The sequence below is a fragment of the Tympanuchus pallidicinctus genome, unplaced genomic scaffold (assembly GCF_026119805.1).
Source record: "Tympanuchus pallidicinctus isolate F22 unplaced genomic scaffold, pur_lepc_1.0 scaffold3, whole genome shotgun sequence".
Classification (NCBI taxonomy): domain Eukaryota; kingdom Metazoa; phylum Chordata; class Aves; order Galliformes; family Phasianidae; genus Tympanuchus; species Tympanuchus pallidicinctus.
Genome location: NW_026294747.1, coordinates 50,945,243 through 50,971,142, shown reverse-complemented (window position 1 = coordinate 50,971,142; position 25,900 = coordinate 50,945,243). Strand labels below are relative to the sequence as shown.

The window sequence follows — 25,900 nt, the reverse complement described above, 5'->3', positions numbered from 1 at the left end:
AAAAATCTGACCTTGCTGTTGTGATTACTTGCATTGCTCAAATCTTACAGTGACCAGGACTTTATTTGAAAAATGTTTAACACATGTAAGCAAACACTGTTAATGGAACATTATGGTTGAGTAAGCACAGTACAGCAATAGTGATGTACTTCTCCAGTGTATTCAGATCTGATCATACCCTCTATGTTCTCTTTAATATAAGACAGACTGTGCTACAACACCGTATGCATTTCATTAACTCTGAGATGGGCTAATGGTACACAGCAAAGGAAACATCACACGCTGGGTGAGGAGTAGGAAGGGAAACTCAATTACTAGAAGTTCCCACGTTGTCAGGCAGTGTGGACACCACCAGGATGAAATTTCTCTGATAAATGCCATAAAGCAGAAAGCTGCTCTTTTTGCACAGGGAACAACATCCAGCTACGTATTTCTTCCTAAAAAATGTATTCTCCTGTTCACTTCAGAGTCTGTCTCTCCAGTTGCAGTCTTTCTGACCTTGCACATCCTCCACATTCACTGAATATTTGGAATTCCAGTCTCGCTCAAAAATGCTTTTTAATTGTTCCTGGACAGGCTGTTGCCTTCTCTGCAGGTTGGTTGAGCTCTGCTTGATAATCAGTCCCACGCCGGCTGTGTTTGTGAAGTAATCTTCTGACCAATTGGAAGTCCCTATGTAATGCAAAAGGGGCTAATTAGAAAACATTCCAACAGTGATTTGTTTGATCTCCGTACTTGTTAAGTACACATTGCCTCACTTTGCTGAGGTGCTGTACAACTGCAAATCTCATGAGGGCCAACAAGCAGCGAAAAATTAAGGTCAGCTCTTTCTTATTGCATGTCTCATGTTTCAGAAAGTCGGTGTTGACTGCTGCCCTAAGGCTTCTGATTCCTTACCCTGTGTTATCTGCTCATTATAAACGTAGGACCATTATTTGTATATGTGGAAGGAAAAAGCTGGTGTGTGATACGGGGCTCTGCATTTAAAAACAAAAAATCCTCAATCTACCTAATTTTTTAATCTGTGGGGCTGCATGGGACCAATAAAGTAGCCTCAAGCACTTCGTATTCCATCAGAAACAAAGGCCTAGCAGAAAATGAGCTTCAAAATGGATCTTTATATGTTAAAGGAAAACAAGAGAGGATTTGGATCCCTGAGCAATACATCCTCAGCAGCTGTTTTGAGCTCCGCATGCAGTGCCTGCTTTTAGACCAGGCAAAGCCAAGATCCACCTGTAAGCATTGTGTGGGGTTCTCTCCAAAACCGCCACCATCCAGAAAAAAAATAATCAAACATTGTGTAAAAAATACACATTTTAGCACTTAGCATTTCTTCTGGTGTTCGCCTTTGCCAGAAAAATCTGTCAATTGCAGAGGGTGTTTAGGCATGAAAACAACTTATCTGCACATCTATCTTCAAGAAACAACTCAATAAGAAGCAAGGCCATTAAAGGTGATTGGAGCTGCAAGTCCTCAGCCTGTCAGAAGGTCAGGCTGTCTGCTGGCCTCACTGCTCGGAGCATGGACTGACTGAAATGACAGAGCCCTTCTGCATTCCATTTTCGAGGCATTTGGATGAAAGAGCACGAAAATAACACCATCCTGATTTTCAGGAATAGAGCAACAGCTGACACTAGAGTTTTCTCATTTCCATTCCTAGAATTCTGTTCAGCAAATAGTGCATGGAATTAAACCCTCCCAGCAATTCCCTTTTATTAAAGCACAGTGATGTTCTATACCAGAGCATTAGCTATCACTGCATCATTCTGAGCACACCGTTTGTGAAGTTCCCACTGTGCTTGCTACAAGCTACACGCTCAGACTCAGCATACTCTGTTCTTAATGGTTCACAGTCTTATGAGATAATCTCCTCCTGAACTTAACATACATTATATTGTCTCGCTTTTCCACCTCTACTCCTATACCCAAAGCTGACATTCTGACATAATATTTTGTTATGTTTATCAACTTTCTATGGCAAAACAACCTTCTTTTTAACGTTGAAGCCCACCCCATCCCAATCTCAGCCCTGCAGATCTGAAGATGCTTTGAGCTGTCGTAATCACAGGATACGCACCAATATAGGCTGCTTTATCTGTGACCATAAATTTGTTGTGATTCACTCTCCCATGAGGAATATTTGTGTGATTCAAAACCGGAACAATGAAGAGTTTCTGGATGGAGAGAAATCAAAACATACATAGAAATATCAAACGAGAAATAGGGCAGTGCAGATTCCCTCTGCTTTCATAGAATAGAATGCTAGAGAAATAAGAGAGTAATCCTCACACTGGTATTAAATGTCCCATAAAAGAGATTTTACTCTTATCCAAGAAAACTAACAAATGCTATCTCCACTATACATAAAATTTGATAAGCAATTGAGATCAGATAAGGATAACGTTTGCTTCACAATGTTCCATTAGTGACACAGCTATTATCATTACAGGGCAGACAATTAAATGCAGTTTTAGGCAGCTGTTTAATAGATCTGCATTTACCACTGATTGCCGCTCTTATTTTGTGCTAAAATGGGCTGATCACATGCACAGGGAGTACTGCAGATACCAATAATGCCAAACTTTTTGTGTGAAATCTTACTAAAATCTAGATTTCGGGGTTTTGTTTTGTTTTGTTTTCCCTTGGTAAAAACCTCATTTCTGCTATTTCTTTCTGTCCTGGTAAGTGTGCTGTGCTGGAAGCTTCCATATCATAGAATCATTATGGTTGGAAAAGACCACTAAGATCATCTTGTCCAACCCCAGTCCTCCCTCACCTGCCCACTGACCACGTCCCTTGGTGCCACATTTACCCTTTTCCTGAACACCTCCAGGGACAGTGACTCCCCCACCTCCAATGCCAATGCCTCACCAATCTTTTGGAAAATAAACGTTTCCTAATATCCAACCTGAACCCTCTCCTCACTCCATGCTTTCCATTCCAGTGCTTGTGTCTACAGCCTGTGTGTAATTATTTATTGTAGAAAAAAATGCCTCGATATATAGAGGCAGGTAGAAGAGCTCTCAACTACCAAAAAACTGATACTGGAGCCACCTGAGATAGTCTATACAGACAAGGATTGCAAGAAGACCACCAAGTCCTCGTTCAGATGGTCACTGTCGTTTATCATACCACACTGACGCTCATGTGGGTGTGAGGGTTGTTGAGAGCACGCAGGGACCTCAGGTAGTGGAGCATGGATGGGTCGGTGTGGGTCCAGCAGCTGACCAGAAGCCGAATTTGTACTCTGTAGTTGAAAGCCACACGTCTCAGAGCATTGTCAATGGCTGGCCAGTATCTAGAGAAAAGCAGGTGGGTAGAGAGAAGAGGATTTCTGTAAAGATCTCTTCTTGCTCCCTTCAGCTTTAATTCAGCTTCCTCTTTTTTGGCATATTGGTTCCTAGTTGATTAACATTCAGGCATTAGGACAGCAGTTTTATTCCCTGCCTCAGCTGCTGGAAAGACCAAAGCTGAACTAATCAGCCTCAATTCACCCCACTGCAGCTGGTTGCTGTGGAGATAGCTGGAGGCTCAGCACTGCTTCCCCTCAGACTTTCAAACTCCTATTCACATCAGATCAGGTCCTAGATATCAAAAATGGTGGGTTTAAGGCTTCAGATGAAGAATGAGTAGTATTAGCACTTCCATTCCTACAGGGAAAAAAAGAGTTTCTGTGAACCTAATCTTAGTTAAAAGCAGGAAATGAGAAACCCACAGGTTCAACAACACAGAAACTGAAAATCCTCTCAGCTGTTGGATTTACAAAAATATCCTCCAGGAGAAAACTGGCCTTAGAGGTTTTATTTCCAGGACAGCAGAATTATCTCTACCTGTTAACCTTCACACTTCATGTTAACACTCTGCTTCACAGCTGAATGGCACAGACCACAGTCATTCCAGAGGACGTGATGCATGTTAAAATTATGGCAAACTGGTAAGCTAGGTCTTGCTCTATTCTTGACAAGCCACCTAGTATGTAATTAGTTTGCTTGAGCTACTTTCTCAGTCAGAATATTTAGATGATTGGAAAGCCCGCAGATGTTGTAAGCAGGTAATACTCAAAGCCCTTTGTTGCACATATGTGTTCTAATTCAAGCATATCAAAGAGGATTTGGGATCTTTGTGGCTGGCCCATGACACAACAGCTTTCTGTTACTTAGATCAGAGCTGATGTAGGAAGTATGCACAATTCTGCTGGGACCTTGGGCAGCTCAGTGGTCCACCAAACAATTTAGACCACTGCACCTCCTCTGTGAGAGCTTTGCCTCCACACATCCAGCATTCCCAGCAAACTTAGGTGTTCAAGACGAGGTAGTAGAAAAGGAAAATAAAAGCTCAGAACTTTTGGCGGGGACTACCTAAACTACTGTTGCAGAGGTGAGCAAGAACAGTTAAGAACTGGGCTCTACAGCATGATTCAGGTGTATTGAGCAGGCAGTAGAGCAAGAGGTCAAGAGTCCTCAGAAGTGAAGAACAGAAAGAAAGAGACAGGAGCAGAAGAAGGGGGCAAAGCACTATTTTCTCTGAGAAGTCTGATACATATATATTTCTGCTGTTCCCATTCCTTCCTCTATTCAAAGAGCTGGTGTACTGTATTTTTAATAGAGCTACACCCGACTGTCCCTCTGGCATTTTGAAGTTTTCCTGCTGTTTGAAGGGCAGAGGAGGCTGCTTCAAATTGCTAGAAAAGCACAGGGGTAATATGGTAAAATATTCTTCCTGTACATCACAAGTTACACAGTCTACAAAGCAGTCACGAATGTGGAGCAAAGCCTCAGTTCTTTCTACTCAAAAAAAGTTGGATTATTTTCATTGCAAGTTGGTGCTGGGGAGACAATCATACATTTTCTCTTTAAATAGCCCAAGTTTGGCAGCCAACCAGGTCAGGATTAAAATCATACCTTTCTGGGTGAACAAAACGGCTGGTAGGGAAATAATCCATAACAGAAATGTAGACAAATTTATGTGCTGCACTGATAACACTGATAATAGCAAAGAGGTCATGGGTGCGACCTTCTGGACAAAATGCAGGAGGAGAAGCCTGTCAGAAGAAAACATGCAGGTCAGTGACTTCATTCTTTTGTTAAACTGTGATGGATTCACATTTGAGTCTGTTCAGTTTTCATTGCAACACCATAAAGCATTTAAGGCAGAGTATTCCTTGTGCTTTCTGTGCCCCAGTGGGTCAGATACTCACTGATACACAGTGAGAGCCCACAGGAGACCTGCACCCTATCCTTAATTATTATCCATCTAGAGCAGAAGCAGCTAAGGAGCACTAAAAACACTTTTCTGGTCAAACCTTGAACATAGCTTATAGTCTGTCTTGTTATTTTAAAACATACTTACAGAAAAATAGACTTTTGTCAAGGTTCCATTAAATTCTACTTCCAGAGGCCGAGAGTTGTTAATGTGGGTAGAATAGTTTTGAGGCCAAGGAGATGGGATGGTAGCACCATCATGTCCAAGATCCCAGTAAGTTTTAAATGTCTTCCAGAGGTCTTTGGCTAAGCAGCTGCAGTTGTATATCACAGCACCAAACTCTTTCACCTGCAAAGACAGCACACTGTGTCACAGCCCCAGAAAGAGCCTCCTCCTCCCGCAGTGGGTTCTTTGCTGTTTGTCCCTCTCAGTCAACATTTGACATTGTTAGGATTTTCTGTTGTGTTCTTGGACGTTAATTTTCCCCGCCAAGCGTTTGAATATGCAACAGCAGAGCTTACCTGAGATAAAGACCTCCAGTCCATATTTGCACTACCAATATATGTGTGTTTCATGTCTATGATCCAGAACTTGCTGTGCAATACTCCTCCTGTCAAACGTCCAAAGTCAATTTTTTTGATATGAGCTCCTAAAGATGGGGAAGAAAGAAGCAAGCTTAGATAGAGGTGGCATACAGCATTGTCTCTCTGACAGCCAGAATGTGCAGCCATGGAATCACAAAATCATTAAGGTTGGAAAGACCAATAAGATCATCTAGCCCAACCATCAGCCCATACCTGTTATCACTCTAGACCACGTCAGTGCCACATCTGCCCTTTTCTTGAACACCTCCAGGGTGTTCAAGCCACTGCACCACCCCCTGGCAGCCTGTGTCAGGCGCATCACCACTCTCCGAGAAGAAATTTTCCCTGATCTCCAACCTGAACCTTCCCTGCTGCAACTTAAGACCACTACCTCTTATCCTATTGGGATTACCTGAGAGAAGAGGCTGACCCTCACCTCAACACAATTTTTCAGGCCACTGTAGAGAACGATAAGGTCTCCCCTGAGCTCCTCTTCTCCAGACTGAACCACCCCATCACCCCTCAGCCACATCCCATAAGATTTGTGCTCCAGACCCTTCATGGCTCTGCTGCTCTTCTCTAGGCAACAAATCTGGATCTCTAACGTTTGCAGCCATTTGCAACCAAAACTCACAAGCATAGATTGCTGGGCATAAAGTAACTTGAAAAAACATACATAGAAAACATGAAAAAAAAAACCCCAAAAAAAACTTTGAGGGCACAACAGCACAGACAGAAATTGAGAAGCAGTGAATATGCAGCACACATTCCATGAACAGCATGGCTTCAAGTTCAGAGCCATGGAAGCACGTTGCTGGCATAGGCCTCAGCAGCCAGTTTATCTTAGGTGCATTTTAGCAGTACTGAAGTTCAGAGGACACCGCTGAGATAATTACCTTTTCTCTCTAAAAGCTCAAGGTCAGTTGAATTCATAGCCAAAGTTGGCATACTTGCTGCAATGTACAGAGAGACATTCTCTGCAAGTAATTCCTCAAATCTCTTCAGAATTTCTTCACCCTGCACAATGCGTTGTGTGTTATTTGTTGCATTTTATTATATAGGTAACAGAGACAGTGCTGGACTGGGCTGTCCCTTGAAAGGAGGCAGGGCTCAGTCCCTCATCTGCCACTTCTCAAGTGCAGGATGTGAGTCAACCTACACCACCAGGCCAGCTGGGAAGAAGGGGCCAGGGTCCTGAGGATGATAAGGAAACACCTCAGGAGGAAGGCAGCAGCTCTGCCCACAGCAGCAAACAGGACTGTGGTATCTGCTCTCTGCAGAGGAGCCAGAGTGTCTAAGAGAACAACTGTACAATAGGAGCCCATTTTAAGTGACTTAAGGCAAGCCATACAGTCAGTCTGCCATAGACACGAGATGTACAACCTCAATCACTGATTTCAGCCTACCTGCTTTGAAGATGAGTCATTAACGCTGATGTCTTTCCCAGTAAGGGACCAGTAGTAAGAAGCCACATGGATTTCTTCCTGGGCTATATCAAGGAGGTTCATCCAGGCACGGTACAAGGGTTTGGCTGCAGTGCTATTTATCTCAAAAGCTAAGTCATAAGGAACGCTTTCCACAAGTTCAAAGCTGCAACAGCAATTGTATAGTTTGAGGTTAGCAGCTGTGACCCAAGCAGGAAAACATGCACCTGCCACGATGTGCAGTACTTGCTGCTCTCCCTGTTGCCTCTCGTTCTGCTGCAAAGGCAGGATGGTTAGGGATATGTTGAACCTTCAGGTACATGACCATAATAGAGCTGTGTTCCTATTCCTACCACCCCTCCATCAGAAGAATACTAATAGTGATCCTGCATCCAAATAATGCTGTTGTAGCTATTTCTCACCCTGCTGATTACTTCTCCACAAGCCATTAGGCCTAGCTTACCTGCAGGAATCGTTGGATCTATTTGTGTTCTCCTCAGTTACTGTGGTTCTCCAGAGGTCTTCATAGAGTTCTTCATCCTTTATCTCCTGGTAAACACTGACACCTGTTTCTTCTCCCTTATGATCAACTGTGCTTTCTGCTCTCATGAAGTAAACAGCCATCAGGGCAACAAAACCAAGCATCAAAATTACCCCAGAGATTTGAAACTGGAACAGAATCCAAACAGGATAAGAATTAAGCACCCACCTTAGTCACCCATACAGCAGCTAATGGATAACTACCTGTCACAGGTGAGTAAATTAAAACCATTGAACATCAGTGCTTTCAGCTGCTGGCAGACAGCATTCCTAGATGTATTGCTTCAGATGAGGACCATGACCTAAATAGGGGTTGGTTTGAGTAAGGACCATGAGTTTAGTTATCTTTTAATTTTTCGTGTGCCAGCATGTCAAAAATGAGCTTTTCCTCTCAGGTCCTCAGATTAGTTTGACATTGGCTATTTTTAGTTTAGTGAGGGACAAATGGGTGTTCAACAGTATCTCCATCAAAAAAAAAACAAAGCAAGAAAATCCACAGCACAAAACTAACTGTGAGATCAAGTGCAGTAGGACCACAAAGAGGAAATTCACAAAGACATGGGGAAAAAATGGAGCTGGGAGAATTCCCCACCCCATGGAAGGCAATGTGCAATTCAGAGCTGAGCGTTTGGACCCTTCCAGGCAGGAGAAGTGAGTCTGGGAAGGAGAAGTCAAGAGGCTCTAGCTGTAAATGTGAACTCCTGAAATGGCACATATGAAAATTGAGTGGAAGCCAATTTGCTCTGAAAGCATCTGTTTCTGTTTCTATGTGCATAGAGTCTCTTACTTTTCATTTTCTATGCTTCTTTCAAGATCTACAGCACTGCCATCAATTTCAGGCAGTGATTTGACCTAGATAGAGAAAAAATGCTTTTAAACCAACTATCAACTTAAAATTTTGCCTTCCTGCTTGTTCTCCTTTTCATTGACGGCAAAGAGAATCCTACCACTTTTTAATGGTTGTGAATTTCGCCCTGGGAACAGTGAAGGCACAGGTTTTAGGACATTTCTCAGGCCAGAGGAGTGTTTTGAAATCACCATACTCTGATGCTGTAATGCCAGGTGCTACAAGCATTCCGAATTAATCAAATGATTCCAGAAGCTTCTTATGGTCAGACCTGAAGGACAGTCTGCCCAGCATCAGACAGCACAAGGCTTTGCAAGGTAGGGTGAAAAGGGGTAAGTGAGGCCTTAGAATGAATTTCAGCAGGTTATATAGACCAAATTCCTTTGTGTTATAATGGAATACAGTACGTTCAGAGGAACTGCGTGTAATCAGCGCTTATTTACATCAGGAGAAGAAATACCAACACCTTTTACTCACTTGGCTCTCATTTAGCATCTGTGCTAATGAAGGAAGTGAGGCTATTTCTGCACAAGCAAGGCTCACAGTTCTGAGGGCTGCAGGATTGGGGTCCACATTACTCCTGCTTGGCAAGGTTTGATCATCCTACTGGATAAATCAATGGGGGGTTTGTCATCACTTGCTTACAAGTAGGATTAAAATCTACACAGATTACCACAAGAACCAATAAAATCATTCTTCTTTATCTGCTCTGTCTTTTCAGAAGTGTCAACGTCATCTCAACTCTTGTGAGCAAATGTAGTGCATCTCAATAATTACCATTTTGACATCTTTTTGATTGTTCACGCTTAATTTCACGTTGGAGGACTCGTTAACCATCGGGGATGCTTTTAATGCTCTTTTTACAATCTGAAAAACAGAAATGTATGCGAGGGAGAAAATAAAGCTTTATGGCAGCATTTGTAGAAAGCCGGTTACAGACTGAAAAAGCAGGTCACCGCCATTGCTTTATATAGTGCTCTGAGATTAAAGTACAAATGTGTGCAATGTTCTCTCTGTGTTATGGATCTTGAGTGACATTAACAGATTCCAAAGGGGGAGAGAGAGACAGTCCCCTGCAGCCTTTCCCTGTGCTGCCTACACAGAGAAACCTCTGCAGTAATTAATGTCTAAACAACTGCATCGCTGCCTCTTCAGGTTATCCTCTGACACCCTTTGTCCTGCTGTAGGCTAACACATTTGACAACCATTAATGGCTAAGTGCAAAAACCTTGGGTGATGCTGTACGACACCAATGTCATTGCGTGTGTGACTTACTACAGAATCATAGAACCGTTTGAGTGGGAACGGACCTAGCAGGACAAGGGGAAATGGTTTTAAGTTGAGGGAGGGCAGATTTAGGTTGGATGTCAGGGGGAAGTTCTTTACAGAGAGTGGTGAGGTGCTGGAACAGCTGCCCAGAGAGGTTGTGGATGCCTCATCCCTTGAGGTGTTCAAAGCCAGATTGGATGGGGCCCTGGGCAGCCTGGTCTGGTATTAAACGGGGAGGTTGGTGGCCCTGCATGTGGCAGGGGGTTGGAGCTTCGTGATCCTTGAGGTCCCTTCCTACCCGGGCCATTCTGTGATTCTGTGAAAGGCCATCTAGTCCTACTCCCTGCCATGGGCAGCTCACAGACTCCTTCTTTCTTCCTAATGCGCATGAGTTGTCTTCAATGCTGGTGTCTTTTTCAGAAGGGATTCTGTTCATAGGACATGAACCAAATAGGGTAAAATCGAAACTCCTTCCCTACTCCTCCTTCCCTCTATAATCACGAGGCAAAGAAATTAGTTAACTTCCTTTGCAAGCAGGATTGCTCCTGCTCTTATCACCAGAAGAGGCAACCACAGGAGCAAATCCCAAACTACGTCCCAACTCAAAGCAGGCAGTAAGGCAGGGTAGTTAGCCACCTGCCTGCTCTGCCTTCTCAAATGTCCAAACCCCTCACATGTGCCTTTGAATGATGCCTGCGTGATAGCACTGCACACACACCAGAGGTGAACTTACCCACTGGAGTCAGTCAGCTGTCGTTTATCGTGCCGAGAAGCAAGCAGCACATCCTGGGATATGGTAAATCTCAGGAAGTGATGCCAGATGATACCACCACCTGTCAGGTCCCCAAACTATAGCTTCCCATCCCTTAGCCACTGGGCATTTGTAGCCTGAAGATGAACATGCTGTGATGATACCAGATACCCACAGCTGTGTGGGTGGTCATACTTGAGCTAGTTGTAGCTAGTTTTGTCTTGCCAGGCTTGTCCCATCCATCTGGTCTAGTACTATATATGGAGGTTGGCAGCCCTGCCTACAGCAGGGGGCTGGAGCTTGATGATCCTTGAGGTCCCTTCCAACCCAAGCCATTCTATGACCTTGGACGCAGCACGGGCACAGCCCCAAAGTCTTCTTGTGGGGCCAACTCAGAAGAACGACGGGGAGTGAATAAAAGAATGGAGGATGTCCTGGGAGACGGGGAAGGTGGGTGTGAAATACTGACTTGGGGAACACACACAGAGGGTCATGTGGTGACTGTCTGGTCCTCATGACCTTGAAATCCCATTTCATGTTTTAAGCCCAGTAGAAAGATATGCTGTCCTACCCCAAAGAGCTTGTAGTCCAAATGCAGAAAGCTGTGACAACACCACAAGTCTGGGTTGAATACTGAGCCAGAAGACTTAGTGGGAAAAAAAATGAGGGGGTATTAAGGCTGAAGAGACCGAGGAGTTTGGTAGGAAACGAGGCAAAGGGATTTTGAAGGAGAAGAAGAACAGCAAAACAAGGGCAGCAGCCCCTCAGTCCAGGCCAGGGGAAGCCCGGCGGGGCTGCAGGTGCGATGGCTTTAAAAGGACCGAGCTTTGAGAAACAACCTGTTTCAGTTCTCTTTTTCAGCAACAGCCACAAAATGGCTTTCAAAAAAAGCAGCGTTTCTCTCGAAATATGAGAGTGAACTGATCTTGTTTGTGCCATAATAAAGTCATCTGCCATTTGGTTTTAATGAAGTCCTTTTCATGATGGTTTTGGCTGGGCTGTGTTCCCAGCTGCTAGGAGGAACTTGTGAGAACTGTATTAAATCCATGGGGGGGAGGAGGGAAGCAGGGAGGGAGGGCACCGCTTGAAGTTTAATTTTCACAAAAGAAAACACGGCAGACAGGCAGGATGCTTAAGAACAATACCGTAGCAGGTCAGTAATTAACGATGGCTCCCTCTAAGCTTTCAGGGCTTTACCAGCTGCCAATTTCAGGAACAATAAATACAAGCACCGCTTAGTGCTGCTCCACAGGCAGGAACACAAGTCTGCACCACAACCTGCACAGCATACACAGGCGACTGCTGTTTCTAGTGTTAGGTTGATTTCTCCCAGCTCCCCAGATATTTTTTGTTATTTCTTGTCTCCATCAGCATCAATTCTTTTCTCGGATTTCAAAGACAAGGGTGAGGCTTTTTCAGTACTATCTTCCCAAGCAGATGATTGGAGGTTCTCATATGCAAAAAGTGCATCCCTCCTTGCCACCCCAGCACTCCCAAGAGCTCTTCCATGTACTCACCATCCTGGAGGACCTCCGGCGTGGCTGTCCTGCTGCAGTCAGATGTTATGTCCAACCACGCACACAGGAGATGGTGCACACACTTACACCAGCAGATTCATTTCAGGTTCTGCTTTCTTCCTCCTTCAGCTGCAGATTAGTTCCCCTTAACCTCCGAGTTTCATGGTGCATACTAACAGTTAAAAGTCCCAAATTGCCATCTAGATGTTGATACCCTGTTTTTAAATGCTTATCTCCACCTGCTTGATATAATTATACTCAAATAGGGGAAAATGGATACAAAAAGAAAGTAGTGGAGCAGACACGAAGCCTGCTCGCCATCCTGCTCTCTCCTGAATTTACTGCTTTATACAGATTACCCACCAGCAGGACCACCCCACTATCAAAGCAGGGCTGGGTCGAGGTGAAGGCTGCTGCAATGTTTTTAGGCTCAAGTTAGCAGAAAGCTAAAGTCAGCGTTATGCTGGAGCCAGGTTTTGTCTGCCCTCAGGGAAGTGGTAACTCCAGCAAGCAGCCATGCTAAGGGTCCAACCTGCTTCTGGAATGTGCCCATGTTTCCCCTGCTGTCCTCTGCAGACGAGCCAGTGCTTACTGCTCTCTTCAGTTTTGGATCACAGAACCACAGAATATTCCAAGTTGGATGAGACCCACAAGGATCATCATCAAGTCCAAGCCTGCAGCATCACCCAAATCCAACCCTATGTCTGAGAGTGGTGTCTCAACACATTCTGAGCTCCCTACAGCTGACAGCTGTAGCTGTGATTTAAGATGGAAGTGGGTTTGAGGAGCAGTATAAAATGCTTTATCTGAGGGGGGAAAAAAAGAAGACCAGCAAGGTTCTTGGCAAACAAGTGACTTGCTTCGTATCTCCACTTCTGTTCCGCAGACAAGGATCCTTCTGTCAATTGCCACCTTCCCACACACAACGTAAATACATCTCTCACCTTACAGCCATGTACACTCTGGTTAGCAGACTCCTTCTAAAAACCACGCTTGGTCTCCAGTTTGTTAGAAACATGTATTAAAGTACATGGTGGAAGATCTTTAAACGCGTATGCGGGAGGTTTGCTATGAAGAAGCTGCCAGCTTAACGTGCTCTATCTCAGAGAGCTACTAATGGAGAGGAACACTGCTACCACTGCAGAGATCACTACAAAATCACACTCTGGTTTGCACGAGAACAAAGCCGCTGGATCCGGGCACCAGCAGCCAAACAGAAGGATGGAAGCAGAACAGCCCGGGTCCTCATGCCTGAGAGGAAAAACGCTCTGCTTATGCTCTGTGCCAAAGGACTGTAAAATCAGCTGAATGAAAATGTCACTTCAGGTCAAGAGCGCTGAAATGGTTCAGCTGACAAGCCTACAGAAAATTCCAAAGTCTACAGAAAAACATGGCTTTTTGTTTGAAAATAAAGATTTTCTCAATTTCAACTGTTTGAATAATTCAGTAAATATCATTAACCTCAGACAGTGAAACATTTAGCACTCCACATATCATAGAACCATTGAATCGTTGGAGTTGGAAGAGACCCTTAATGACTGTGTGGTTCAACTCCCCTGCCATGAAAAGGGACACCCACAGCTCCATCAGGTGCTCACAGCCCTGTCCAACCTGACCTTGGTTGCCCCCAGGGATGGGGATCCACCACCTCTCTGGGCAAGCTGCTCCAAGTTCCATATCTGAAATAATTCTTTTCAATACAACGTTCAGGGCTCGTTAGCTGTATTTTGGTTGGAGGAAGTGCTGACTTCAATGTAAAAGATCGCCAACTAGTGTAGCTCTATGATTGCTCTTTCAGAGGGGGGTTTTCAGTCTCGGTCTCATCACTTTTCTTTCACTGCCCCTCCAGCTGCACCTAGGAAATATGACCTACAAATATTAGGAAAAACTTTATTATGATCTACCTTTGCTTTCCAAATATTACATTCCTCCCCTTTGTTTTGCAAAGCTCCCGGTGGCCTCACCAATTCACAGCAGTTGCACTTCCTGGGGGAAGACATGCTACAGCTCTTACAGCCCACCAGCAGGCAGAAGAAACCACTCCCTGTAAGACCCCACCCCCAGCTGCCACTGCTGATTTCAAAAGGCTACTTTGCATGGCATCTAAACTCAAGTACCTCTCAGCACTGCTGGGAAAGCCCGTGGAGAGGCAACAGTGTGTGCAACTCAGCCCTGTGCTTTAGTTTGCAAAGCAGGGTGGGTGAAGCTGCAGCCAGCTGAAGCTGTGCAGGAGGAAAGATTGTTCATGAAGTGCCAGGAAGGATGCGAAGGTCAGAGAGAACTCCAGGAAGAAAGGAGGACAGGGATGCTGCAGAGAAGAATTTCACAGATATAAACTCCAATACGTATAAACTGAAGGCACAAGAGTGGGTAAAGCCACCATTTTTTAATCATTCGTACTGGGGCATGAACATACCTAGGCTGGGCTTAACCTTTAAAAACACCACTGTTAATCATGGCAACACAATCAAATAGCACTAAATCCAAAACTAATGACATTAATGATCACTGAACCACGCTCAGCAGTAAGACCACCCTCAAGCCATGGGACACGCAGACTTCACTCCTGTACCTCTGGGGGCAGAGGTGAGAGGAGCCCCACGTACCATAGGCCTCTATGTATCTGTGCCAGCCAGGTGTCAGCAGAAGGGACCCAGGTGCACCGTCAGCCCCCAGCTGCTCACAATCCTTTCCCTAACCTGTACTTACTGACACCAATATAAACAGGCAGTTGAAAAATTTTGTACCAACAAACACTCCCCTCCTGCAAATTAACCACACCAAAATGCAGAGCTGTAGTGTCACATGATAAAAGAATGATTTATTAGAGCAACTTTATGATAAAATTATATAAAATAACAATTTATTTTTTTTTTTCCTTAAAGACGTCCACAATATCACCTTGGAACAAAATGTACAGATACTGCCTATAATCCAAACAAAAATAAATTACCATTCAAAAAAAAAAAAAAAAAAAAAAAGCAAAAAACAAAACAGGGGTAGGATAAAGAAATCAAAATTGTACACAGCATTTCAAGAGGGTGTGGGAAAGAGAAAGTCATTGATCAGTTCAAGTTATACCGACGTGTTTCAGCTTTACTCTCAGACAGCTCAGCTTGCATTTGTGCTGCATGCAAATGGAATGATCCAGTGAACAGTTCAGAAGAGCAGAATCAGCAGCATAACGACAGCAGATAGTGAAATAGGCACGATTTAGCACGGGGCACATTGACGTGAACAGGTAGCTCTGTCTGGTCCTTGCAAGAGTTATACACATTTACCCAGCTTCAAAAATAGCTACTGTGATCTGCAACACAACAAAAACTAGTAGAATCTTGCACTTATTTACACTTTTTCACCTTTTTTTTTTTTTTTCTTTTTTCCTTCCCAGTAGTCTGGATGTAAACATTCCACTAGTTTTACCCTTACTAAAATACTTGAAGATGATGCAGACTTCTTTCCTCCTGGAGCACAACCACAACAGGACATGGCTGTAGTTAAGGTCCTCCCTAGCAAAGCTCCCACACATTCTTGCAGAAATTTACATTCATTCCATCAGAACAAAAGAACAGGTTTTTACATTTGAAAGCGTTGAACTGAGAACATGGTTTTCAAGTATAGCAGAACGGAGGATTGGGATTTTGAAAGGTGCTCCTGACATCAGGCACCCAAATTCACTTGGGAGCCCAAAAGGGTCTGAGCACTTGCTTCCCTGCGGCTTTGAAAAATCCCACCCTTTGTTACATTTCTTTAGTCAAATACAAAACACACGAAAGCAAAATGGTAATGAGAACTGCCCGTGGGGTCAGGGTCGCTCCAAACTCCACACACAGCCTGCCAAAGCCATCAGGTTTCCTACACACTGAGCCTGGGCAGCAGGATACACCTGGAGAGTAGCACTGCAGTCACACACAGGCGTGTTTTCATGGCCATGCACACTGTAAGAACGACCAAAGGATGAAGGAGCTGTGGCTGTGTGGCTCTCTCTTTGGCTTATCCGAGCAGACAAGTGCAAATGGAGTGTATGTATTTCAGAAGCAGCGAACATGAGGAAAGACAAGTTGCACTTCATCACCAACAAGAGTGTTTTGAATGCAAAGATCCAAGCATGAACGCTGTGTCAGCACACAAGCATTGTGTATTCTGGCTGAGTCACAAATAAGTCAAGCTGTGCATCTCCTCCCAGCCCTACACAAACACATCCAAATTGCAAGCAGACATGGACTGCTGCATCCCGTACTTGAAGAGGTCCCATGTTTGGTGGGTTGATGTCAGGTGGCTGCAGGCTCTCTCTCAAATTCAGAGCAAAGCAATCAAGGATGAAAATCCATTCCTGATGTGTTTACCAAAGAAGTAAGAATCAAGTAATTTTCAAGTGAAAGTAAACAGAAGTCACATCAAGGATGTGTTGCAAAGAAACAAAAACCACCAGAGCACAGCCAGGAAGATGCAGAAACATAGTGAACAATAAAATTCAGATGTCTGAGTAATTCATGTGTTTCTATAGCAAAACTGAAACTAACAGCAACACCTTATCTGTGAAGGTCCTTCAACTCCTAATGAGCTGGGGTAGCACCTGGACATACTAAGCCCTAACAAAGAAGGGCCTGAACACACGTGTCATATGTCAGGAACAACACCACCACGTAGGATATTCATCACAGACACAGTCAGGCATCTCAAGGAAAGACAGATCAGATAAACAACCAAATGAACACATTCTGTATACTACAGGCAGAAGAAGGTACAGTGCGTAAATTACAGGCAGAAGAACATGAAGGGCAATTTTTTTTCTCTCTTTTCTTTTATTCTGCTTTCATTTATGTGAAATTCAGCAGATTTCTTCATGGAAGAGCATTTCCACGTAAGCAGATGAGCCTTATAAGCTGCTGGAGATCTTGGAAGGGTATCTGAACTTATTGTTTGACAGCCAGCATCTTGCAGAGACAAGAGAAGCTAATGGCCTGCTGGCATCCTCCCATCACAGGACTGATTCTGTTTCTGCTGAAATTGACTTAAATTTCCCAATGGCTTCACCAGGAAAGCCCTCATGCTCTTTGCTAGTAAGATTAAACTCTTTGTGAGCATCCCTACTTATTGAAATTATTGTAGCTGGCTCCCACTTTCACGACATTGTAGCAGAAAAGCTCAGGTAACTACTGAAGCTAACTAAGGGATCCACTACCACCCCAAAATATAAAGTCAGCACACAAGAAGCAGCAGTCAAGCTTGGGGTTCCATTTTCACTGGTTAAACTACACACTGTATGAGGGCAAAGTGGAACTCATCTGCTCACCTTTCCCAGCAAATGTTTCCTCCATGAATATGGAAGGATTTCTCTACCTGATTACTGCTTGTGGACCAGGAATGAATGACAAAGGAATTACTACAGGATGGAGAAAACTGGGAGCAAACACACCTGGAAGAGGTCCCCTCAAAAAACAAACCTTTTGTTCTTAAAGTAAGAAAAATTGCTTTGGGTTTTGTATGTAACTGAAAGGGTGGATACAAAACGCAATGCTTTCTCAACAGGAAACTGCTTAGTGCAACTGCACGTAATACTCATCAATGTCTAGGAGACAGACAAAAAAAAGACAAAATCCAGACAAAAATCCCAAATGTACCAAGTGCTTGACACTGGCAGGTAGTTCCTAAGGAACAGCACAACATGGTAGTTTTCAAGCACTTTTGCACTGAGTAAGAAGTTCATAGCAGAACTAACCATAAACGAGGAGCTACATTGCTGCCATTCTTTTTTGAGTGCCATCAAGTGAACACTAGTTCACAGCAGCTATGCAATTAAGTTTATTACGTGAGCCACTGGAACAGATGTTTCTCTTAACAATTAGCTAAATCACAACCATCTCAGTCTTTGGCCCAGACTGGAGCATTTGTAGCTCACTGTGAAAGATTGTACAGCAAATCTTTTGAACCTGTAAAGACAGGAACTGTATCAAAAATTTGGCAAGCTAAACCATAATTTGACTTTTCGTACCTACAAATAATTTTGGGACTGAAACATCAAAAACAGCAACTGCATTAGTAGTCATTACATTCACACAATTAACAACTCTTACACTTGACCAAGAGGGAAGAAAAAAAAAAAAGAAATTATGTCTTGTTTTAGTTTTGGGGCTGAAAAAAGAACATAAAAATGTACAACTTCAGTATGGTTGCCTTTTTAAGACTGCTGAAAAGGACTACTTAGAGAACTGTAATGAGTTTCTCCTAGAAACCCACTGTATTGCACCATCATTCTGCTGGATTTGCACTTGGATTCCAACAGAGCTGCAATGCTCGCTTACACAATTAAAACAAAACAGCAAAGCAAAACCAAAACAAATCTAGTACCCAAAAAAGTGTTTCTTAAATTGAGCCTCATTACAACTGAATCATTATGAACAGGCTGATGCAAAAGCACTGGGCAGTACTGAACAGAGGGTGTGCAAAGCCTGTTTGCTTATGGCACAACACTGGAAGAGTGAGTAAATTGTTAGAAATCAGTTTGCCTCTATGCTGAACATGTGCTGCTCCACAGTGCTAGTCTTGATTCAAAGGCATATGCAGACTTGCCATTCACCCTCACAGCATAGATTCCTTTCTTTTGTGCAATGTATTAGCAATCTAAACAACTGCTCCACACAAACTGTCCACAAACCACTCACACACAATACTACAGTAGATTACAATATGATAGCAATACAAAATATCAGATCACGTATTTCTCTCCATCTGGAATGAAATTTGTATCTTGCAAGCTAGAAGACCCACAGTTTGATTTCTGTGTGTAGTTTCTCATCTGTGCTGGAGACAAAGTCTCCAGTGTGGATCCAGAAGCGTTAGCAGTCCTGACTTTAGTGGCTGTTGATTGTTTAGCAGCAGAAGATGCTTTGTTACTGGCAACTACATCCAAGTTTCCAGTAGGGTCAATGATAGCATTTATCACTGGGGAAAAAAAAGAGACAAACATATTAGCAGCACTCAGCAGTTTCCAAACAGAAATTTGCTTCCCTTCATTTTGAAGGCCAGAGAACTGCTGGCAGTACCTGTGTTCATTTAATTATGTTGTTTTCTTCCTCAGCCTAAGCAGCTTTAATAAGCAAAACCTCTCCCAAACTGAAGTTACAAGGACACTCAGCTTTCTGGTTGAATTGGAAAAGACAAACTACACCAGTAAACCACATATGGCAGGAGGCTGAAATTACTTCTCTGTGTTTTTGTATGTCTTTATTAAGCTTCCAGATGATCTAAGAGGCAGCTACTGAAATCACCTTGTCACCTCTATGTACAGAGCTCTATGTACAAGATTTAAGTCAGTGTGAATGCTTACACAGTCAGAAAGCAGAACACAACTTACTGGTAGAAAGAGCTGCTAAATATTTCTTCCAGCAGAAGACCTTTGCCAGTTCATCTCATGTGAATATCCTAATTACCACAAACAAAGCATTTCCACAGCAACAGTTTCCACATTTCAGAAGTCAACAATTTTGGAAAACTAAAAACTGGCAGCACAAAATAAATACACTGTTCGTTCCATATCCACTCAAAGAGCACAGAGCAAACTATACTTGCAGCCCTTTCCAGCTTTCACTGGTAAATCAAAGCACACTGTTTTATTCTGTAAAACTTACTAACAAAGAAAAAGCACATTTCAAATGACCAACCTTCAAGCTGTTTTTGAACTCTCCTGAGCTCCTTCAGGATAGAACTGATTTCCTAGAAACAAAAGCATGAGAAGAGAGTTAAGGAAAAAAACTTATTCAACTAATTTAAGAATCTAGCACTAACTCTTCCTGCCCTCTCCTATCAAGAATATTCAAAGTCAGTTCCAACACTGCTTATACAACAGAAAAGACAAATATAGCATTATGGTTGGACATGGTCATTTTGAATGTTTTTTCTAGTCTAGGCGATTCTGTGATGTGTATTTAGGTGTATCTGGTCAGTGCATGGGACCTCTGCTCTGCCTTATTTTCCTCAAGTGCTACTACACCACCCAGTTCATAGCCTCAGTGGTTTGGTAGATTTGAAATGTTAGCCAGATGAACTGTCCACATAGCTGGACACTGTGCTTAGGCTCGTTCACACTCCTTCACTACCATGCATACAAAGATGTTTGCAACCAAAGCAATTGGCCATGTGTACACTAGTGTAGCACTGACCCTTTAGACACAGGTCCTGCACACAGTTATATGTACACTTGGCATTAGTCAGGCTTGCTGAGACCCATTATTGCACTGAAATCCATGCTTGCAGTCCCCATAAATAAGAGTAAGAAGTTATGAGAGCACAAACACCCTATGGATGAGGCACATTTTTATTTCCCTATTACAGAACTGTAACAGGTGAAAAAAAAATACAGGACAAGCACCAACGTGCAATTAAAGCTGTGGGAACCACATGGCAGGTGATGCTTTAGAAGATGTTTAAATGGAATCTAATGACCCTGAACATCTGCTAAGGGACTGGGTATCCAAATATGAATTAAGGCAGAAGGGAAGATTTTGGTGAAAGTGATTAGCAGAACAGCTGGAGGAACTCACCTCGTCATACTGAAAACACCACCAAGAAACAGCAATTGAACACATGCAAATGTACTACCAATTTCAGAAATGGGTTTCAGACTTGTTCTTTTCATTTTCAAAAAGCTTCCATGGACACAAGCCCTGAGGAGTGTACTTGTTCACATCTACCTTGTTTGATGTCTTCAGAATTGGCACTTCGTTTTCAGAGTTAATTTTGGCCTCCATCTCCTCCCAGGTCCTCTCTGAGTTTTGAAACAAAATCCTGCAGCACAAAAATGTGAAATGGGTCTTAAAATTGCCATCCAAAAGCTGATTGTTTAAAAGACTTAATTATCACAAGATGTGGCAACAAAGGAGATTAGTGGATTAGTGACAGGACAAAGCTCCTTTCAGCTGATTTAGGGAAGGACTTCAGATTGTCTGTAACTGATGGCTTCTGGAGCAACAAGAAGCTTTGTTGTTGCACAAGTCCAGGCGATCTGCAGGCTTTCTGAGACCCTTGAGAGAAAAGAGGAGACAATCCACCAACAGGAAGACATTTCCCCCCCCCCCCCCCTTCTTTCCTCAGGGAACATTTCAAAGTTAATGCAATAAGAGGCATTACAAATTCAGCACTAGAATTCCAAAGACCACACATCTGAAAAAAAGAGATGGCAAATAATCACATTACCTTTCCTTCACCATACAATCCATTTCGCACATCGACTCCCTGCACCTTGATAATAAGTCTCTCAAAAATGACAATTTGTTACCTTTCACAAGCAGACTGACAGCATTTCAGGCCAAGGACAAAAAGTTGCTTACTTCATTTTTTCAGCTAGGTTTTCTGTATTTTCACGGATTGTGTGCGATAACTGGGACACTGGGTTCAGCATCAGGTTGTCAAAGATGACCTAAAGTAAAAGAGAAAAATCAGATAAAGCAATTTTAGCAGAACTGACACATCAAAAAACCTGGAAGTTTTCAGAGTAAACGATCGTCACTGAAGCATCTTTAGCTACAGGGATGATATTCAAGGCTCAAGAGAGATTAAATGATGTACAGCTTTGTTACAGCACTTTGGCAGGAAGATTAACAGTTCAGACTTATCTAGAAGAATAGAGGAAGACAGAGCTGTTTGAAGACACATAACTGCTTTCTATGAGACTTTAGAAGTCTCACATAAAGATTCTCCCCCCAAAACAAGCAAGGAACCAAGTACGCATACACACAAACACACATGAAACAAAAAACACTCACAAGCCAAGAACTCCCAAAAGCAGTGGGAATGAAACCTTCTAAAGTGATTTTATCAGATTTCAAGCCACTCTCATGGTCACATATCCTGGCATTTGGCCAGGCATATCCTGACTCTGGCACAGCTGTTCCAAGAGCAGCTTGGCCAGCATGCCCTCTGCAGAAAAATAAGGTGCCATCACTGCTTATGGAAGAGTATTCATGACATGAGAACACTGATGTTGCGCCTTTCAAAGTTTAGACATTTGTGGTTTTCCTTTCTAACAAAAAGTGAAAGAGCCAAAATGGGCACTACCACTAAATGTCTCCTTATCAGTGATCCAGTCTCACATCTTAGTGAAGCAAAATTCCAGTTAGTATCAGCTTTTAAGAGTGATTTTCTGTTCCTTTTATTCTGTTTTTAATATGACCTCTCAAGAGCTCTCTTTTGTTGATAAAGATGTGCATTTTTGTCAGCAGCCTTTCGCAGCTTAGAAGAGCATATATGCATACTGCAAGTAATGTCATAAGTAAGTAAGAAAGTAAAGAAAAAGTTGGCTTGCCTCCTCACGGTTTCGTGTCCTTGTTTTTTTGGATAGATCATCTTCTCTATTATCATTCATATTTTGGTCAAAATTCTTCAGTTCCACTGATCCCGGAGGCACTTTCTGGTAGTTCAGACTTGCTTCTGGAATGTGCTGCACCAACTTGGAAATAATGAGTAATGAGTCATTAAAATTAGTAGGGAAGGAGGCACACAGCCACTCACTGCAGGTTACGCAGATTTTCAGGCAAGCCCCAGGGGAACACTGAGTCATTCAAGTCTTGTTCAGACAGGTATGGGTTCCTAAGCACAATTCTAGACCCCAATCCTGCAAACTTCCAGCAATTGGAGTCATTCTATGGAACTCAGTAGGCTGTTCCACTTTATGCTTTTAAGACTTGAACAAGCAGTCGAAAAGAACACCTCTGCCTTTTAGGAATATAGGCTAAAATTGAAAAAGGCCCTGTTTTCCCACATCTTGTGTTTTAATATATCAATGCAACATTAAAGTGACACTAAACTTAATCAGAAACCATTCAGTAACACATGGTAGAGATGAAAAAGCAACACAAGTCCACTGATAATACAGACAACACGAAGAACAGAAACAGCAAGACAGCTACTCATGTTTGGTTGACTGACGGACAAAAAACTCTGAAAGAAGATGAGAAAAACAAGAGCAACGAGACAGAAACACAAAAATAATGGGATGGAAAGTGCACCTGAGATGGATATGCCAGCCGAAAAGATCTACGAGCAATCTGTGTTAAAACAGAAACAAAGAGATCAATGCTACTGAATGACTGTGACAGCAGGTATCATAGAACACGTCTTGTTATCTTGGGGTGACATTCCCAAAAGCGCATTCCAAAGGACCAGCACTCAATGCCCAACCCATCAGCATGCACTGAAGCCCACGGAGGTCCTGGGCACCTAACCAGTTTTGCAGCTCCAATTTGTGGACAGCATTGAGAGAAACCCAGCAGCTCTCTGAGCACCAAAAATGGACTAGACACATAGCCCAGGACGCTCTCTGGTTGGCAACAGCACTCTGCTTATGAGGAAAACCATCTAAGGCCCAGGTTCCCCCAACTCTGTGCAGTAGCACTTGAGTTATACTCAGGCAGAAAGCATAAGACGTTATGCTGTAGGTATACAACAGCCAAAATGGTTAGCTAAAAATAAGCTTCCTTTTTTAAGCATCTTTTTGTGAAGTGCAGTGAGTTAGGTTGGTTACAGCAGTGAAACAGCATCAGAAGGGAATGAGATACTCCAGTCTGGCAGGTCTCAGCACAAGCACGTGAAAACACTGTAGGAGCAGTACCAGCTTCACCACCACTAAGGGGTCTTTATATGGGAGCTGGTCTGATCTCATGCTTTCTGTTCTGTCTCACAGAATCTTAGAACTGCTTGGGCTGACAGGGACCTCAGAGTTTGTCTAGTTCTAACCTCTTTGTCATGGGCAGTGCTGCCAACCACTAAAATCAGGCATCAGCTCAGGCTGCCCAGGACCCCATCCAACCTGCCTTTGAACACTTCCAGGGATGGGGGCATCCACAACTTCAACTGCACATCTGCAAGTGTTTCCTCCCATCATAGCAACAGTCACACCGAGCAAGTTAAGCAACAGTTTATAATAAACATAAATGGGATCTTCAGTTTTCTCCTAAACCAATATCAACTTCAAAAAACACAATTGTGCAGGACTCTATCATGAAGTGGTGCTGCTTTGGGCTGACCCACTTGACTACCCTTGCAGCAGCTAAGCTTTCAGCTTGGCTGCTCAGCTCTGCAGAAAGCTGAGTCTTGTGACACCTACTCACACACAGCCTAAGGCTTCAGAAGGCAAAATAACAAAGGTTTCACTCTTGCTGAACACATTTTAGTTTGGGTTTGCTTGATTTGTAGCAAAATTCAGCTCAATATCACTGGAATCTGGATTACTGTGTACTATACAGTTGACAGCTCTGAAAACAAAGCCACCGTAAACATGCAGGGGGGAAACTGAAAACCTCCCTGTCTAACATTCAAGCAAACACTGGACCTGAAGGGACAAAATATGAAGAATAAGTTTTAAATCTAAAGCTCCATCTTAAACTTTTAAGAGAACACACACAATTTAACTTTTAATCAAGCTCTGTAATAAAAGCAATCCTAAAAGCAATTTGTGTGAGGCTGAGAAATGTCACAGCACGCACAGGTCTAAAGTGAAGCTGCTGGTAAAAAAAACCCCAAACCCTCAGAAGTTATTCCAGTATCAGCACTTGTTTCTGATTTTTCCTCCAGTTTCTTAGAGCTGGTGCAAGTATTTAGTAGTAGAAAATCAAGGGCTAGCAGAATGGCATACAACACTGTAAAAGCTAGAGCTGTAAGGGGTGAGGACACAGTAAACATTGAATATTCACATATTTTCTATTACCAGATGTTTTGTACAACATTGCTAATATTACTAGAACAGTATAGTAATTTCTCATCACTGTGTCCTTCCCTAGAATATTCAATGTGAAGTTGTTCACAGTGCTTAGCATCAACACACTCCAATCTTCAGAGATTTCCTATTACCTTCCCTACATTAAGCTGAAGTAATCATTTGAGCACCAATTCATCAGAACCTTTCAGAGGCAGATCTGGAAGGATGCCCACTGACTGTAGTCCAGTTCCAAAGATGTGATGCGTATTTATTCAATGCCACATTAGTTTGTATCACTCCCATTCAGAACACGACCCTGAAAAGCACAGTTCAGGACCCCAAGCTATTCACGATTATTCAGCTCTTTGTGTGAGATGCTGGGCTGCTGATGCTGAGACAGAGTAGAAGCACCCTCAGCCTGAGTTCTGCAGGTATCACTGCTACCTAGCTGCAGGAAACAACCCTCTGTGTGTGTTGACTGAGGGCCGCACCCTTCAGTGGCACCCTGCAAAGATGTAGGCAAGCTGCTTTTGTGGAAGGAAGTGGGTGCTGGTCATGGCCAACCCACAGTAAAAGGTTTCATTTGCAAATCAGAAGAAAGATAGATTTGTCACCTTGGCTGCTCAAAAAGGGCAACACAAAAGGCAGTTTTGCGGGTGTGGCATTTGCATGTAAACAAAGCAATGAAACACTGTCTCAGAGCCTGAACTTATTGCGAAATGTTTGTGTACTCTGGCTCAAAGCTAAACAACACCTGGGGACAAAACCCTCCCTGGGAAGGCTGCAGCTGGTTGGGTTTAACAGCTCAGCCTTCCACATGTGATCCCACAGGAATCTCCCCAAACTTCTGTGTTGCACCTTCAGCAGGGTCACAGGGCTCCCAACTCCTCTCCTAGCAGGGTAACAAGTTTGGCCTCTGCTTTGAATCGTATTTAGTCAGGCCTCTAATCTCACAACAGACAATTGAGGACCACCTGAATAGCAAATTAAAAAAAAAAAAAAAAAGATTTTTAAACCCACACTAGTGACAGACAGGAGGGAATTGGGATTTATAAAGCAACAAAGGCGATCT

At 43.1% G+C, this 25,900-nt stretch overlaps 2 protein-coding genes across 12 annotated transcripts in view; both read right to left on the bottom strand.

The window, feature by feature from the left end:
• Positions 1-44: 44 nt before the first annotated feature.
• Positions 45-12,442, bottom strand: PLD4 (phospholipase D family member 4). Of its 3 annotated transcripts, none has more exons than XM_052693852.1 (11): positions 12,135-12,442; positions 9,075-9,200; positions 7,674-7,879; positions 7,193-7,376; positions 6,683-6,803; positions 5,724-5,851; positions 5,350-5,550; positions 4,902-5,041; positions 3,133-3,298; positions 2,078-2,174; positions 45-672 (listed from the first exon to the last, which is right to left on the bottom strand). In XM_052693852.1, the coding sequence occupies exons 1-11, from the start codon at positions 12,135-12,137 to the stop codon at positions 464-466; spliced, it is 1,581 nt and encodes a 526-aa protein (XP_052549812.1). In that variant the 5' UTR covers positions 12,138-12,442; the 3' UTR covers positions 45-463. The 3 variants fall into 3 exon arrangements, with proteins under 3 accessions (XP_052549812.1, XP_052549813.1, XP_052549814.1); XM_052693853.1 differs by lacking the exon at positions 9,075-9,200 and adding an exon at positions 9,375-9,464 and having other exon boundaries at positions 12,135-12,435; XM_052693854.1 differs by lacking the exon at positions 9,075-9,200 and having other exon boundaries at positions 12,135-12,433.
• A 2,486-nt stretch (positions 12,443-14,928) lies between these two features.
• CEP170B (centrosomal protein 170B) overlaps positions 14,929-25,900 on the bottom strand; it is a 56,159-nt gene continuing 45,187 nt past the window's right edge. For 4 of the 9 annotated variants that reach the window (XM_052693822.1, XM_052693825.1, XM_052693828.1 and 1 more), the window contains 5 exons: positions 22,438-22,581; positions 21,464-21,552; positions 20,828-20,921; positions 19,799-19,850; positions 14,929-19,079 (listed from right to left, as the gene is read on the bottom strand). In XM_052693822.1, coding sequence (XP_052549782.1) covers positions 18,844-19,079; positions 19,799-19,850; positions 20,828-20,921; positions 21,464-21,552; positions 22,438-22,581 — 615 coding nt within the window. In that variant the 3' untranslated portion in view covers positions 14,929-18,843. Of the gene's footprint in view, positions 19,080-19,798; positions 19,851-20,827; positions 20,922-21,463; positions 21,553-22,437; positions 22,582-23,140; positions 23,180-25,900 lie in introns of all 9 variants that reach the window. The other 5 variants (XM_052693821.1, XM_052693824.1, XM_052693823.1 and 2 more) reach the window with 3 other exon arrangements.

Bases quoted from the DNA above. Each gene is read 5' to 3' on its own strand.
- PLD4 (XM_052693852.1), bottom strand. The intron at 5,551-5,723 runs GTAAGCTCTGCT...CTGTCTTTGCAG, and splicing joins ACTGGAGGTCTTTATCTCAG to GTGAAAGAGTTTGGTGCTGT. The intron at 673-2,077 runs GTGCGTATCCTG...TGCATTACATAG, and splicing joins AGATAAAGCAGCCTATATTG to GGACTTCCAATTGGTCAGAA.